The 17,781-nt window shown below is 43.1% G+C and overlaps 1 protein-coding gene across 3 annotated transcripts; it reads right to left on the bottom strand.

The window, feature by feature from the left end:
- Positions 1-7: 7 nt before the first annotated feature.
- On the bottom strand, positions 8-14,909 carry ZXDC (ZXD family zinc finger C). Of its 3 annotated transcripts, XR_014545318.1 has the most exons (11): positions 13,535-14,909; positions 12,155-12,307; positions 11,308-11,386; positions 10,770-10,900; positions 10,026-10,196; positions 8,298-8,983; positions 7,390-7,474; positions 4,904-5,058; positions 3,392-3,493; positions 1,220-3,070; positions 8-1,156 (listed from the first exon to the last, which is right to left on the bottom strand). XR_014545318.1 is itself a non-coding variant. In XM_083602763.1 (10 exons), the coding sequence occupies exons 1-10, from the start codon at positions 14,796-14,798 to the stop codon at positions 2,984-2,986; spliced, it is 2,913 nt and encodes a 970-aa protein (XP_083458889.1). In that variant the 5' UTR covers positions 14,799-14,909; the 3' UTR covers positions 8-2,983. The 3 variants fall into 3 exon arrangements, 1 of the variants encoding a protein (XP_083458889.1); XR_014545317.1 differs by having other exon boundaries at positions 8-3,070; positions 8,149-8,983; XM_083602763.1 differs by having other exon boundaries at positions 8-3,070.
- Between the last annotated feature and the right edge of the window lie 2,872 nt (positions 14,910-17,781).

Below are 17,781 nucleotides of genomic sequence, written 5' to 3'. Positions count from 1 at the left end.
ATGGAGAAACTGGACATTAGGTTTTTTTATTAGTCTTTGTCTCACCAGTTCTTTAGATGTCCACTGCCAGCAATGGACTTAGGCAGAATAAATCTGATGTTGACCATTAAGCCCTTACCCATCAATGTTTACTACAAATTCCATTGTAGGAATTTACAAAGCCAAGTAAATGATTTTTAAAAAGTAGACATGTTTACAAGTCTCAGGAAAAAAACAACCCACATGTGACTTATTCATAACTCTGCAAAACAGAAGCACCACGTTTTGATGGGCCCAGTTCATACTCTTACCTAGGCTGTGATCCTTTCAGCAGTAAATGAATGGGTGTGCTGTCCCCACCCTCCCTGCATCAAAAGTAACTGCTTACCAGGCACTCTATGTAAAAAGCTGTAGAGGAATTCTTCTTGCTCAAGAAAGGGGTGAGGGAGTAGAAAGGAGATGAAAAGGCCTCATCACAGAGCACCCCAAGTTACCTCTGAGGATCACTGCCAAAATGAAGTGTATGAACCAACCCCACAGAATAAAGAATTTGAGGTGACTTTTATTGGGGGGGTGCAAGCCTCCAATGCTCTTTTAAGCAAAGTCATACATCTGCAGACCACTCAGAGTTTTAGTTTCTCTTAAACTGAACTTTAGTGATATAAAAAAAGGTTGAATGAGTTAGCAATTTATTCACTCGGTTCATCTAAGGCAGTGGTGGAAAACCATAGTCTCTTCTGGGCAAGCTGCTAAGCACCACCTGCCAGCAATGAGTGGGATCAGAGGCAAAAGTGGGTGGGGGAATGAATATTCATTTCACCTTTGTACAGTAAGCCAGTTTCCACACACTACGAGTACTCATAGCAGATTCACTGAAATTAATAGACATGACGTGACTTAAGGTTATTAGTGTCAGTGCTGCTTTTTGGGAGTAAAACTTAGCTGAATACAGCCTGCTCCTCTCGATCATCCACCCAGGCAACCAAGAGGCATTGTCAGAATTCAAGGATACATTCCAGCCATGCAAAGACTCAAGGAGGGGTGGTGAGGAATGTGGCCTAGAGCCAGTCCCAAGGGCCAGAGAAAGAGGCAGGCGGGCGGGGCAGTATTTGACCCCATGGTTCCCCATCCTGAACTAAAGGAAGCAAATATTAACTATAGTTCTTCATTTAGTGAACTTAGTATAACAGGGCAAGGTGGTAATCAGGTAAGTTACACCACTGACAATTAAGAAATAAACTAATTAAGATTTTTTTAAAAATACCCATAAATTAAATCTGATGTATAATCAGTATAAAAATGCCTTTAAATTTTCAGGGAAAGTAAGTAAAAAGGCACAGAAATCAGTACATTTCTAATTATTTATGGGCAAGACCCCTCCCAATCTTAATTTGGAATGAGCTTATTGAAGAAGCGATGCATGGTCCAATAATATCAGAAAATCATTTCCAGGGCCATTCTAGTCATGTTCTCGATTACATGCTATGGAGCAAGAATAGGTCCAAGCAACACATCTCCAGGCATTAGGGATGTACCAGGAAAATCTTCTGAAAGGATGACAGAAATCTTGGTATCCAGAATGCTACCATCAGAGGCCCTTGGACAAGCTCACCTCATTGCCATTGATGCCAGGTAAATCTGGGTGGCTGCAGAATTAGTCCATTCCAAATTGCGCATGAGCTTCAGAGGCATATGGGCCTGGAGAAGGGTCCAGTCTGGGGAACTCTGTTTCTTACCACCACCACTCATGCTTTTCAGCTAGCTAACCTCTTATTAGTGCATCCCATGACTTCAAATAAATATACACAAGGTCAGATCACGTGTTCATCTGCAGGATATCATACTTTGTAAAAAATAGAACTGCATATGCACGCTCACACTGCAGGAATAAAAATTCATACATACACACGCTGCTTTTTAACAAAGTCCTATATATAGATACATATATATAATTTTACATCCTTGTGGCACATCATGAAAAGTATATTTAAAATTCCAGCCTTGATGTTTGTTGTTGAACACCAAGTTCTTATATCCTATGTTCAACTGAAATCTTGACATTTGCTTTTTAAAAGTCAACAGAACTATTTTCCTATCAACTAAAGTAAAAAAGGCAGGTTCCTATTTAAATTAAATATGCACTTTCCTTCTGGGTCAGTAACTCACCTGCATCTCAAATCCTATGACACTAGCTGGAAGCTCTTTCCTCAAGTACATAGTCTGTGTAAATGGCACATGGACCATGAATGCAATCCTATGCACATTAACTTGGGAATAAATTTATTTCCAAGAAAACATGCATGGGACTGGGCTATACATACTGAAAGTGGCAACTTCACAGGAATTGGCAATACTGTTTTGTATTACTGTAAACATATTCAAGGGGTAAGAATTAGCATCTGCTAGGCAGCCTCCTAAAAGGTAGAAAGTGTACACTGCACCATATCAGGGATGGAAGGAGCAAGGAACTATATGGTTCAACTTCTGCTACCCCCCCCCCCCAAGAACTGTATTATCATTCTGCAATTATTTCCTTAAAACTGTATTCAATGCTATCAGAGAAAACAGTTCGATAATAAACACTTCAATGGCCTTAACGGCTCTTCCTCCACTCAAGTCCAATATTCAACTAGGGGCACTAATTATGTGTATGGGTTTTACACTGCCAAGTGTAACTGTTGATATTGCAGCACTGTCCTTGAAGACAACTGTATGGAGTACAATCACAGCATGTCCATTCTAAGATAGGGTTTCAAAACATCCACTGCATAATCTAAATAATGCTTCCATAATCACATTTTTCTGACCACAAGACAGAACATACCAAGATCTCCAAAGCCTTATCAAATAAAATTTACTGAACAGGTTTCCATTGCACGATAACCATCAAGCGAGCCACGAAGTAGCACTGATGTGTGCCCACTCCTATTTTTTTCCTTCAGAAGTAGGAACAAGTTTCTACTTCTCAAGATGCTGTACTTGAATGTTTCTGTCTGCAGCACAATCATTCAAGGTCTTGTAGGTTAATGGTGCTTCCTGTAAACTGAGAATTATCAGAACTAGCATCCTCTTCGGTAGAATTGTGTGGCTCCTGTACAAAAGCAGAATAAAAAAATTCACAACGGGACATAGGCATTCCAATTTCCAAGTTTCACAGATATATATGGCTGATTTAATAAGCTTCCAAATTCCATCTCTGGGAAGATCACACACACTGGATGATTAAAAAAAAACATACTCTTCTACGGCCTGCTTCTGGTCTTTTATCATTTATCCATCAAATTTAAAACAAGCAAAAACAGCATACCGAAAAGGCATCTTTAAAAAACTTATAGCAGCTGTCAATTTGTATCACGCAGGGCAACTGGAATTTGTGTTGATGTCCAATTTTAAAACACAAAAGGGGTTGTACCTGAAGGATATGAACAGGCAAGTCTACTGTCAGCTGAGAATGTGAAGAAGACGACTGAGAACTGAGCTGAAATGGCAAATCTCCCTCTCCTGGGGAATCATCCTAAAGATAAAGGAGACAAGATCAGTTTCTAGTCACAGAAAAATCCCAATGGCAACCTAATCTTCTGCTATAAACACATGGAAACATTTGGAAGTGGCAACATGTCTAATTAGCTACGCATTTTTAAGGCTCTCCATCCTGAAAGTAGAAATCTTAATCATTTCTATGAAATATATAAATCATGCTGCCACCCAATTATGGACTGGAAACTATTTACAGTCATATCTTGGTTGACGAACGCCTTGCGACTCAAATGGTTTGGCTTCCGAACAGCGCAAACTCGGAAGAGAGTGTTCCCGTTTACAAACGTTCTTTGGAACCTGAACATCTGATGTGGCTTCCATGGCTTCCAATTGACTGCAGGAGCTTCCTGCAACCAACTGGAAGTCGCAACTTGGTTTCCGGATGTTTTGGAAGTCAAAACAGATTTCCAGAATGGATTCCATTCTACTTCCAAGATACCAACTGTACTTAGTTACTTTATTCACTATAAGCAGACAGTTATTAAAAGGCAATGTTCATCTAACTTATTCTTCCATGGACACCATCCTCTGCATATACTAAATGCAAAAACAAGAGAGTACTTTATACATCCATGTACTGATCTAAACGGTATCCCTTTGCTAAAGGAAGGCTTTCTGACCCAGTGGAGCTTCCAGACAGCAGAACAAGAATAAAGGGAATCTTCAGGTACCTCCTCCTCCCTACACCACCACTTCCTATGCTGTTCCAAAGGGCCCAACCCTCCAGAGCACATCAAACCTGTTATTAATCACCATTTGCAAATTGGTTACACTTATTTTAGACAAAGGGGTCACTTCACCTGGGACATGCCAGTCTACTGTATACCAGCTCATCTTCCCCCTGCCACCCTGACTTCACCACCAACTGTTTGTTTGAATGTGTTGCTGTCCATTTACTGTTTTGTTTTAACATATTCCCAATTCATTTCACATATATATTTCAACAGTTTTCATTTTCAGTAAACAAGCGAGGAAAGGGGTTATCATGTGATGGGTAGAGAAGAGAGCTGAAAGGTTGAGAACAACAACAACAACAACAACAACAACAACAACAACAACAACAACAACAACAACAACTTTTATTTGTATCCCGCCTTCCCTGGTCAAGACTGGGCTCAGGGCAGCTAACATCAAATATATAACTCAAATATATAACATTGGTATAAAATCAAACAATAATTAAATTACCTCCTAAAAACAAGTCAGGATAGTTTGCAAGTTAATTTCCAAATGCCCTCCAGGGATGTTGCATCTGAACTATATAATGGATCATCATGCACACCAAGAACCACTTACCAGTTGCATAAAAGTAGATGTAGGGTGTACATTTCTAAATACATAATTTAAAAATGAAGTGTGTAAATAAAGTCAGGTAGTGAATTCTTACCTGAAGTAGCTGGATTTGAACAAACTGTGTGCCAGCTGAAGAATCTCTTACTGTTAGGCTTCCATTTGGCAAAACACTATTGCATGACCGATTCCCATGGTTAGAAGAACTAACTTTATCACTTTTGCCTTTTCTTATGCCAGAGTTAGGGCTTCCTGAAATAAAGTAATTGACGTGTGTAATGCAAAGTCATGTTCCAAGGAATTGAACATATGTACTTCTAAATAATGTATTTCAAAAAAGCTTTTAATATAACAATATATGCTTTTCACCAAAGAAAGTAGGTAATTAGGTAGTAGGGTAATATTACACATGGCATATAAAAACATGGAGCTGAATCCTGATATCCCATTAGTGGAACTCAGCTTACAGAATCCTGCACCTCATAGCAGTGTTCAAAACTCCCATTGTTCTGGATGCATTTTGCGACAGGGAATTTCATTAGTGCAAGCAGTTTTTGAGCTCTGGGTGCAGCACTGCACCCAAGATTTAAGATTAAAATTGCAGAGTGGAAGGAAAGGAGGACTTTTTTCTGCCTCCCCACTTCCAGCTACTCTCTGGAGACTGGAGAAGAGACCCTCGTAAGAATATTAGGGAGGTGGGCAAGGAAAGAACTAGATCTTGTGAAAAATGAACATAGTATTTTAGCTGCAGTTCTTTCTTTTTCAGCTTTGTATTCTTGTTATAAAAAGTGTGCCTAGACAGTCCGTTCTAGTGCCTATAACCTAGGTTTAAGGTGCCATTTAGCTCCTAGCTTTCATATCTCATTTTCTAACACTGCCTCATAGGAAAAAAGGGGTTTCCTCCAATGCCATCTTCAGCTATAGTTTCTGAAGGATCACCAGTCCATTCACTCACAAATGAACTAAAGAACTAGTCCTGATCAAAGCATGGTGAATGGTGAGACTAAGTTGCAACAATTTCTCAGGTACATGAGATTATACACACTTAATATATCAATCTTCCTATAAACATAAAAAGTGCACCAGATAAGGAGGCCAGACACGCTGGAAGGTCTCCCTGCTTTATACAGTCAGAGAATTGGTCATCCAGCCCAATTATCACATTATAGGCTTTGGATGAGCCTTTAAATAGGGGAATAGGTAATACAGACTTCCAGCTACCCCTGCTTATGCCTCATCAAAAATCAATCTGGCATGTATGCATACAGCAAGCTTTTACTGGGAGATGGGAGGACAACAACAATTTCTCTTTTTCCTACTAGTGAAAAATTAATTTCAGATAAGTACTGGAAGCAAGGAGGAAAAGTCAACTGTGTTTTTATCTCTCTGCTCATTGTCATATCATAAGTAGCTCTGAATTCCTAACTACGCACAAGTAAGTTGCATTTATTTAAAATGGTGAAAGGCATTCCATGTGACTGAAGAAACTTGGGCCTCTTTGTCACTAGACAAAGATGCGTCCAAGAGAAACTGGACCACAAACACATAGGTGTAACGGTAGAAGGGGGTAAGGCCAAGAATCAAGAGAGATAAAGGTAAGTACACCTCTGTCTCAAAGACTTAAACTGAAAGAGTGACCAACCACTGGAAGATGAACTATAAAAGCTGTTGATGTAGTTCCTTGCCTTTTCTGGAGCAGCAGGAGGAACAATAGTTAATATGATTCACCAGACCTTAAGGTCTCCATCTTAAGGAGCAGTTTCACCATTGTTCACTTCAAAGGTGGTGGGAACAGACCCTCTTCAAATACATTAATAACCTCCTAGACCAACCCAGTTACTTCACTTCTCCAAATATAATTACTAATGAACAGCATGGACTGAGCACAGAAGAGGTTGACCAAATTTCTCTTAACACCATGTTTACATCCTTAAGTCACAATAACTGAAAAAAACAATCCAACAAAACTGGACCACTCTTTGTCCTAGACAAAGCAACAGAAACTGCTTCACACACAGCATCAAGGTCAGAGCAGATGTGATTATAATCAATGTGTACATGCCCGAGGAAGGATTAGTAAACATGGTTAGGATTGAACATCTGAAGATTGGTATCTGAAGAAGTGTGCATGCACACGAAAGCTCATACTAAGAACTAACTTAGTTGGTCTTTAAGGTGCTACTGGAAGGGAAAAATTTTTTTTGTTTTGACTATGGCAGACCAACACGGCTACCTATCTGTAAATGGTTAGGATTGGGTGATAAGGGTATTTTACAATTGCCATTTCATACAAAAGTAAACATTTAAGAAACAGGGAAAGAGCTTCATTAAGCAATATTTCATTGAACAGTGTTCTATCATCTGTAGAGGATGATAGAGAATACCCACTACTAGAACATAGCAAAATTACCCCAATTTGAGCAAGTCTTCTAAGAAGTGAGGCTCTATTCACCCAAATAGCCCCAAACTAACCATGATACTACCTTAGTAATCTATGATGGCTTGTACCAGGCACACACACAAGTCTTCAAAACAATTTCACTCAGTAAATTACATCCTGTACTGGAACAATTATATACTCACCTATGTCATTCCCATTTTCTTTCTGTTTTCTTTTCTTGGCAAGCTGAATGGCTCGATAATCTGTTCTTGCAGACCCACCACTCTCCTAATGAGAGAAGAAATTTTATGCATGTCACCAATACAACAGGATTCTTAGGATTATTAGGTTCACATTTTAGACAATATGCTTTTCCAAATATCACTGAATAGATCCTTAGAAGTCTCCCTGCATGGTCTGAACTTTTTCTATGCTAATCAGCTTAACAGTTTAATGGGATAGTGATGCAAGCATAGGGAAATTCAATATTGAGGTCACCCATTTATCTGACTCGCAGGGGATTGGAAGTACTGTATTAAGAAGACTACCACCGAAACATGTTTTGGAAATGCAGCTCTAGACTATGGTCCTCTGTCTTCCTCAAACTAACACAAGTGTTTAATTCAACTACCAGTCAGAAACCCTATTTTAGCTGCATGTGTGATGATGATAATAATATTAAGACAAGGATCAGAAGATAAGGAACTCTTCAAGATATTGCATTCCATTTTCCTTGTTCTATAACCAGCGAACAGGGCACCCCTTTTTATTTAGTCAGTTCCAAAGTCAACCATCACTCACTTTTGAGTACTTACAACAACTTGGGAAAAGATGTTAATAGCACTAAGCTCCAGCTGGGAAAACAAAAAGCAAAACAAAAAGCAAACTTTCCTCTAAATGTGATGTAGAATGTGTAACTGGGTTTAATACTTTCACAGGCAACCACAACTTATACCACTTACGTTGTACAAAATATACGACGACTTCGTTCGTGGCAGACATTCCACAAACCCATTTGATCTGGTAGAAAGGATGGCTCATATACGGCAATATAATATCCTCAAAGCTAAGATACTAATGAAAACTACAGTTATTGAGAGCTACTGCATACCAGAAAGGAGCTGCCAGTCACCGTGCTCAGATCAGTTTCTTTCTGTGCACTGTAACTTCCTGGAGGGTTGGAGAACACAAACTGAGTCACCACTTTACTGCCTTCTTGTTGTCCCACAACATCCAGGCTAGGGAGTAAAGTTTGCTCTGCTTTACTTGGAGCCAGTAATTCAGATGCATTATTTCCACCAAGGCTGCTTGAGGGGGTTAAAGTGGCTGCGTCTACTGACAGGTTATTACTGGAAGTCAAACCATGCAGGTCTTGACTGGAACTCCTTGTGGACAACGATGCTAGGGAGCCTAAGGCTTCTGCATTCACAGTCTGTACATCATCCAAATTTAAAGTGCTTTGCTGTAAAACTGTGGCAGTGGTTCCCAGCAGAAGAGAGCTGTCCAGGCTGTGTGGAATGTCACTGCTAGCCACTAAAATCAGTGGGTCAACTGTCTGACCAAGAGAACTGCTACCAACGGAAAGATTGCCCCCAAGCGTGGAGCCAACGGAAGCAACATCTATTGTGAGAATTCCAGAGTTTATCAGAGCCATGTCTGTTGAAATTCCAGAGGTGTTCCCAGAAACACTGGAAAACAGGGACACAAGGTCTACATTGCTGAGGTCACTTTGTCCTGAACTGGCAAGTTCGCTGCTAGGTGTGAGGGAACCGATAGTTTCCATCTGATTTAAGAGATCTGAAACGAAAATTTAGCATGTTAGTACTACCGTGCCCATGGAACATGGGAATCAAAAGCCAACAATAAGCCCCACCTGCTGCCTCTACTTCCAACTTGGCTGCCCTGCCATTCCTCCAAACATCCTGCTGTCTAAATCACTCCAGCCAACATCCTTCTCACCTTGCAGAAGCCAATGTTAGCTAGGAGCCTATTTCTGCTTGTCACTATTCTAGTCTGTCTTTTCGGATCATTTTCAAACCCTGCCTCCCTCTTATGCACACACAGTGGCATGGCTGCTGTTCAAGGTCAGGGTGCCACATACTATGAGAATGGCTTGAATCAGTTTCCTGTATGTTATGCAGACTGAGAGGTACATGCTGCATTTCCCCAGATTCTGGCACCATTACTTACCACTCAGTTTGGCTAAACCACATAGGAAACAAATTCATGCTGTTCTCACAACCATGTAGAGCTTCTATCATACAGAAGCAATTTTCAGTGGCAAACAAGCCACTAGTTATATGGAATTGATCATAAAGTGTCTGAAAGCATGAGATCAATGTCTGAGAAGACCACAAGTTTACACCAGTATCACTCAGTCATTGCTCCTGCTGTAAGTTAGGAAATACTATTATAAATTAATACCCTCCTTTTAAAAGGATACAACACCCCATAGTAATTACAGTGATACCTCAGGTTACATACACTTCAGGTTACAGACTCCGCTAACCCAGAAATAGTACCTCGGGTTAAGAACTTTGCTTCAGGATGAGAACAGAAATCGCACGGTGGCGCAACAGCAGCAGGAGGCCCCATTAGTTAGTGGTCTTCAGGTTAAGAACGGTTTCAGGTTAAGAACGGACCTCCGGAACGAATTAAGTACGTAACCAGAGGTACCACTGTAAATGGCAAGGACTTAGGAGAAAAGCATTTGAAACCACAACTTATTGGGCTTTCTAAAATAACCAATGTTTCAATACCAAAAATAAATATATTATGTTTTAGATATAACACATACCAGCTATGACTTATTGCCAAGCAGTCAGTCAACGGGTCATACCTGCACTAAAATTGTGTTGCTTGACCATGTGTGTTTTCATACTATGCTTGGAAGTGAACAATTTATTACAGCTGGATACAGGGCAACGCGTCTTCAGTGAGTCCACATCCTGAAGGTGTTTTTTGGAGTGAATATACAGACTACTACGTGCCGAGAACTTGGCACAGCAACCTGAAATAAGATATTAAAGTTTAGGTACTGTCCCTGTATTTACATGTTTAATTTATAGCCTCTTTTCATTTAGATGCCAAAGGCAATTATCAGGATTCCCATTCCATTCCACAAAATTATCTGTCATGATTTTTTTGTATGTACTGTCATAAAAAATGTGGAAATGTTATTAATACAAAGTAATGTAATATGGAAAATCCATTTAGACTGCAATCCTATACTCACTACAGTACTTGAGAATAAGCTCCACTATGGGAATTACTTCTCAGCAGACATAGGCTGTTAGCGTGGAAAACTTAAAATGTCACAAACAAGCATGTATAGGGCATCCAAAAGTGCCAGAACAAAACCAAAAACAACTTTTTAAAAAGTAGTTTTGGAGGGGAAAACAAGAAAGGGTTTCTCCTATCCATGCTGTGCTATGAACGTGCTTTTCTCCCCATTGTATGATTCAGCAACAATTCAAACCTGATGCATAGAGCAGCTGCCATCTTCTCTAATTTAACCCTCTCTGCATGACTAGGAACAAAGGAGACAAACACAAGCATACAAGAGCACATATACAAATAATACCTTCTACTGGACATTCAAATGGCTTTGTGCCAAGATGAGTTATACTATGGCCTTTCAAGTGTTCGGCTCTTGTGAAGGATTTTCCACAGCCTTCTACAGAACATGTAAACCTTCTGTCATCTTCATGTTTCCTACAATAAGAATTAAATAAATTCAATATAAAATACTAAGGGCACAGGCATCAATGATTATAGGTTGGATCCTAATCATTTTAGCTGAACATGTGCATATTGCTATACTGTACCTGGAACACTTAAACCAGAATTCCACAATCTGGTACCCTTCAGCTGTTTTAGACAACAACTCAGATCAACCCCAGCCAGAAGGGCCATGATGGTTGGGGCCCAACAGCACCAAAAATAATATTCCAGATAAAATGCATATGCCTTTCCCATGGGAAGCAAAGCTTATTTATCTTCTTGTATTCATCTCTTTCCCTTTTCGCACCCTCCCGATTTGTTATTTCCCCCAGTGAAAAAGTTTAAAGTGCAAGCTCTTTGAGGACCTCTAAACAGCCATGTACAGTCAGGTAATTTACCTTTTGTGCCTTAATAGCTTGGACATGCTAGTGAAAGACCAGCCACAACCTTCAAAGTCACAGATGAAAGGTCTTTCACCTGGAGGAAAGCAAAAGCAAAAATAGTTTTTTTAAAAAAACACGAACGCAATTACCCAACATTTCTGATAACCCCCCCACACACACACAACTGCTCACTCTCACATGTTATTCTGGATGTCTAATAATTTTATGTTTACTATTGATTTAATTGTTCTGTTTTGTGCAGCTTATGAGCTACTTTGAGAACCTTAGCTAAAACCAGTTCAATAATTTTTTAAATAAATAGAAGAAACATTCTCACCCATCCAATGACCCTTCTGCCCGATTCCTCTCTTGAGTTAAATAGCTTTGGTTCTTTAACACCAGAAGAGTCAGAGCAAGTCATGCATATAGCTTACATTGCTCAAAATGCTGCTGACCCCAGGCAAGCAATATGCACAGTTGTTTAAAGGACACTCTCCCTATAAATCTGAAAATACTATTTCAAGTTTACCAAATCCAAGGAAGCCTTACTTTTATAAATCGGTTAAACATTAAGTTCTATTTGCTTCCACCACCCACTCACTTAAGCTCAGGTTTGCTGGTTTTATTTAAGTAGAAGTTAACTTCTACTTAAGATAGCAAGCTAGCAGTGCACCCAAGGACACAGAACAACACCAGGATTCAAGTAAATCAAATAGATTGGGGGAGGGAAACCCACACACAAAACTGTGTTTATTCCTTAGTACCACAACTCCATCTAAGAATCAAGGACACATTTCAATTCAACATAATCAGTTTATCTATTAATGACAAACCAACTTTAACTAATGCCCTAGCTTCACACCTGTGTGACTTCTCATGTGGATTTTCAGTCGGCAGGCTTTGTCATACTGCTTGTTGCAGCCGGGGAAGGAGCAGGAGAACAGTTCTTGTTCCCTGAAGTGGATTCGATTATGAGAAAATAATGCACTCACTGTTATGAAGGTCCTCTCACAACCTAGAGAAAGAAGGAAGAACCAAACTCTGCTTTAGTGGAAAACAAAACAATTGGGTATTACCATGAACTAGAATATTATTATTACCATGATCTAGAAAAGTTCAAGGTAATAATAATATCACTTAAATTGTTTTAATGGTGTATCTTACTGTGTATATTATGTTGACATATCATTTCTAAGTACTATGGGGGGAATTGCCTGAAAAGTGGTCTACAACCCCATTAAATAACAGTAAATAAATAAATAGATACCTCATTAAACTATGAAGACCTTTCTGGGGAATTGCTCTGGACTAAGTTTATTTCCAGTACTGCAATGTTGTAGCATTCCAGCATGGTAGGAATTCAAATGTACAGAGACAATGTACATGATAGCTAATGTAAAGTATATTATCTCAGAGTACCAAATGCAGAAAACAAACAACAGATGAAGGCCTTCATGTCTGCCTTCTGTGCTTCTCTCTTGCAAACAGAAAGCTGAAAGTTATGCACAAGTCTAAATATTACAGTGCACTTATATTGAACCCCACTACAGGGTCATTCCATATCAAGTGATCCAATTTTTTTACCTCATCCAATTTTCTTAATATTTTGTACACTTGTTGAATGATCAAAGCTAAGTTTATATCTAACATTTTAAATTTTTTTAGGTGTACAAAATATTAAGAAAACTGGATAACACGAGGTTTTTAAAAAAAAAAATGAATCATTTGATATGGAATGACCCTACAGCATTGTGGATGTTCTGGCTTGGATTCAAACCCTCACTTACCTGTAAAGCTCAACGAGTAATTTCCGGTCTTATAACTATAGTCTATCCCACAAGGTGCCGAAAACACCTAATGCAGAGTGCGGGGCAAAGTATTTTTTCTTAAAGAGATTAGTACTGGAAGTGGCTACTGAGATTACGATTCAGCTCTCTTCCGCTTTTTCCACTGTGCAAAACAAATCCACATTGCACATTTAAAGTGCACGACTTCTCCCCAAAGAATACTGGGAACCGCAGTTTGTTGAGGGTGCTGGAACTGGTAACTGGAAGCTGGTTTCCAAGGATTCTCTGATGGAATTCGGGGGCTTTAAACGTGCAGTGGATGCAGCCAGCAATCTGGGGGTGCTGCCTATTTACAAGTCCAAACGGATTTTGAGGCGGGGCTCTTACCCAAGGCCGAGACTTGTTGGCCTTTGTCAAAATAAGAAGAGGGAGGGTTAGAGCTGCCGGCTGCTTACCTGGATACTCGCAGCGGTAAGGCCGGTCGGGCTCCAGGTGGCTCCTCCGCTGGTGAGCGCCGAGGCGGGCGGCACTGGGGAAGCGCTGCCCGCACGCCTCGCACTTGTGCGTCGCCTCCTGCTCGTGGGCCCGGCCGTGCGCCCGCAGGTTGTAGATGGTGGTGAAGCGCTTCGAGCAGCCGGGCGCCGAGCAGGCGAAAGGCCGCAGCTTGTCGTGCGAGTGCAGGTGGCGCCGCAGCTTGTAGGCCGTGGCGAAGGCCCAAGAGCAGCCGGGGACCGGGCAGCAGAAGGGCCGCGCCGCTCGCCCGGAGCCCCCCGCCGCCGCTTCTTCTCCCGCTCCTCCTCCTCCTCCGCCATCCTGCGCCGTAACAGAAGCAGCGCCGCCGCCTCCGTGCGCGGACAGGCGGTGTAGTCGCAGCAGCTGCTTGCGGGAGAAGGCCTCTTCGCAGCGGGGCTCGGGGCAAGAGTAAGGCGCGGGAGTCCGAGACGGGCCTCCTGCCGAGGCCTCGTCGGCAGCGCCTGAGGAGCGCGGCGCCTGAGGAGGAGGAAGGAGCGGCGCGGGTGGCGGAGGCGGCTGCGCGGGCCCGCCGAGGCTGAGCAGCCCGTTCTCGAAGCGCACCAGCAGGCTCTGGTTGTTGATGGTGAGCGTGCCCGAGAACGAGGAGCCGGCGGCGCCGGGGTCGTCGTCCTCCGCCGTCGCCGCCTGTCCGCTCCCCTCAGCCACGGGCCCAGGAGCCTCGGGCTCGAGTGCACCTTCCCCCCCGCCGTCGCCCGGCTTCTCCTCTCGCGGAGGCGGCGGCTGCGTCGTCGTGGTGGCGGCGGGTTCCTGCGAGGGGCTTCCGGAGGCTCCGCCCCGCACCAAGTTGAGCACCAGCAGCAGAGCGTCGCTGTCGTGCGGCTGCCCGGGGCCCGCGGGCGGCAGGGCGAAGGCGGCGCTCGCGGAAGGCCCCTGCGGAGGCTGCTGAGGGGCGGGCGGCGGAGGAAGAGGGGGAGGAGGCGGCAATGGCGGCGGCGGTTGCTGCTGCTGAGGCGGTTCCGGCGGCTTCTTGCCCTCCAGGAGCAGCAGCACCGGGAATGTCACGTCCAGGCCCCAGGCTCCCGCCGCCGCTCCTGCCCCCGAGTCCCGCGGCTGAGGAGGTCGGCGGGCGGGCCCTGAGGAAGAAGCCCCCTCTCCAACGGCCGCGGCGCCGCTGCCGCCATGTTGCTGGGTGCCGGGCTCGGGCCGGGCCGCCTCCACCGCGGCAGGCAGCCCCTGCGTTTCCATCTTGGGGGTCCCTGTAGCAGCGGCTGAAACCGGAGCCGCGGGGCGGGGCCGGCGGGGCGGGTGGAGAAACCCGGAATGCGGATCGCTCAGCGAGAGAGAAAGACAACAGCTCAGAGAGGGGATCCGGAGCCAACGCGGCTGGGTGGAAAACCCGGACACGGGATTGCTATGTGGAGCATGCAATAGCGCAGGAAGGTGCGCCTCGCGGAGCGGAGCGAAGTCGGGGAAAAGGGGATGCGAAAATAAGAGCAGTCGTCTTGGATCAGGCCAGTGGCCTATCCCGTCTTAACACCCTGTTCTCACAGTGGCCAACCGGATGCCCGTGGGAAACCTGCAAGCAGGGTTGAGTCGCAAGAGCCGTCTTCCCTCTCCTGTGGTTTCCAGCAACTGGAATTCAGAAATATTGCTGCTTTCGACTGTGGAGGCAGAGCTATAGCCATCGTGGCTGGTAGCTATTGATAGCCCCTCTCCTCCATGAAGTTGCCTAATCCGCTTTTAAAGCCCTCCACGTTGGTGGCCCTCATGCAAAGGAAGGGATCCTGCAAAGTACAGCGATGTGCAGGTGGAACACGTGAGAATGTGCTTTTCATGTGCAGGACGCAGTGGCGTAGCGTGGGTTGTCAGCACCCGGGGCAAGGCAAGTAATTTGCGCCCCCTAACCCGTGGATTTGCGCCCCCTAACCCATGGATTTGCCCTAACCCCAGATGTTGCGCCCGGTGCGGCCGGCCCCCCCTGCACCCCCCACGCTACACCACTGGCAGGACGAACCTAAGTGTCGGAAATAATAAGGTTTCCACCTCCTCTGTTGAAAGAGGCTTACACCTAGATTGGATCCTTCTTGTTTACATTTATTTATTACTTTATTTGGGAATTGCCTTTCACATACACCTTAAGGTGATTTAAATCATACCAGTGAAAGCAACAAAAGCAGGTTTAAAAAACAGTGCAAAAAGCAACTAAAGATACTGTTGCCCGCCACCGCAATCTCCAAGCAGTGCAAAATCCCAGGGGTTCAAGGCACTTACCCAGGGGTTCAGGTTTCCTTGCAGTGAGGGCCTGCCAAGATTGTGATGTCTTTAGGATATATGGTTTATTTACACATATACACAACCTGAGCCTGGGATGGAGAGGTTCACAGCATTAACACTCCAAGAGACTCTTGCTTCTCCCATAGCCACAGCCTTGGATTCAAGCAGAAATAAGGCATAGCTCTGTCCCCCAGCCTACCAGCTTCTAGCTAACATAACTCTCCACTCTGGCCTTTGTCTTGTGAACTACCAGCGAGCTGAGGGAGGGGGGGCTCACCCATTTGTTTTCTGGCACAAAGCTACTTCCTTTGTTACCTTAATGGCCCACACTTAGAGGGTCTTTAGCTCACCAGGAAGCTAGCCTGGCTATTCAATGAATTGAATCCATCTGTATCCAGGAATTAGAAGAGGGCTGAAGCATACAGCCTATCCCCAACAACTCATAACAATACAATACATAAGTTGTAAAGAAACATGATGTATTCCCACTATGTACAGATGACTCCCCACTTTACACGGGCTCAGGCACCAGTGAAAATTGTGTAAGTGGGGAGCACCCTTTAAAAGCCTCCTTCCTCTCTCTCCAAATTACTACTCTCCAAAAATCAAAAATACTGCACCCAAAATATCCACAACTGGAATTGCTGCAATATCATTTAAGCAGCAGGTGGTGCTATACCACCTTGGGAAAAAATTGCATGTTGGTCCTAACTTTTGACACACCCATTGTGATTTTTTGAACTTTTTAAAAAAATAATCACAACACATCTTTGTTATTATGAAATGGACGATCTCCTCATGCTTAGCCAACTGCATTATTTCTAAAGCTTTCCGAAACTGCCCCCTTTCTGTATTGCTAGGGTATTTCATACACCTGCTACAATATGAGTGTGGCACAATCAAGTCCCTTTCCCCTGCACTGGGGCAGTGGAGAGAAATTCAATTCAGTTCGCATTTAAAGGTTTCTCTGCTGAATTGGCACTTCCTGAAATGGTGTGTGAACCAAACACTCAGCCATCCTTCAAGATACAAACTTCTCTGAATTCCTCAATGAATTAATGAGTACAAAAATTCATATACTAGGTATAGGGTGCAAATAATCCATCTGTCTGTCTATCATTTGTTAGTCACTTTTTTCAAAAAGTGTCCCAAAGCAACCTGGAAGCCAGCTAAAAGCATCCAATAAAAATCTAAAAACACAGCTATATAGATAAAAGGCAGGTCTTACAGATCCCACTCCACTAAAAAAAAGTGCCACCCTTCAAATTAAGGGCCAAAAAGCCGAGGGAAAGATAAGCCTTTAGCACCTAAAAACAGATGCCTCCCTGGGGGAAGCATTCCACATGCAGGGAGCCACCACTGAAAAGGCCCAATCTTGTGTTGCCAGCCTCTGCACCTCCCATGGAGAGGGCACACAAAGATATATTAGTGAACATAGTACCCAAATAGTCACTGTTGAAAGTTGCTTGCAAATTTGCCCTATAATGCGGAATAATATTCATGAAGATTCTTAAAAGAAAATCTGCAAACTGATGTGGGAATGTGGAGAACTGAAATTAAGACTGGAAAAATGAGAAACCATAACTGACACATTTGCACATTCCTAGCCACAACTTTGCTAATCTAAGCAACTGCTAAGCAAAACAAGTATCTAAAACCGCCATGATGAAAAGCTAAGTGATGCTGAGCATTTTCTGTTGGAATTCCATATGCTTCATGATGGACCTGCATATTAAACATGGTAAACTTGAAAATTAATCTGGCCTTGTCACAATGGTTCATCTGTCATTGTATTCAGTCCTGTAATTTGTTAAATTAAGAGACGTAAAGGCCTGATTCGGATGTCACCATGTCACCATATGATCTTGGTTTGTTATTTTAGTTTGTGAACAAACAATTTGCAGTATCAACATATGTACACAACCCCATTTCTGCTCATTAATTTATCTGCCTT

Source organism: Podarcis filfolensis (genome assembly GCF_964270895.1).
Source record: "Podarcis filfolensis genome assembly, chromosome: 2".
Classification (NCBI taxonomy): Eukaryota; Metazoa; Chordata; class Lepidosauria; order Squamata; family Lacertidae; genus Podarcis; species Podarcis filfolensis.
This window is presented reverse-complemented; position numbering and strand designations above follow the sequence as displayed.

Bases quoted from the DNA above. Each gene is read 5' to 3' on its own strand.
- ZXDC (XM_083602763.1), bottom strand. From the start codon at position 14,798: ATGGAAACGCAGGGGCTGCCTGCCGCGGTGGAGGCGGCCCGGCCCGAG. The intron at 3,494-4,903 runs GTAAGAATTCAC...CTTTATCTTTAG, and splicing joins TTCAAATCCAGCTACTTCAG to GATGATTCCCCAGGAGAGGG. The intron at 3,071-3,391 runs GTACAACCCCTT...GCTTTTGTACAG, and splicing joins TGCCTGTTCATATCCTTCAG to GAGCCACACAATTCTACCGA.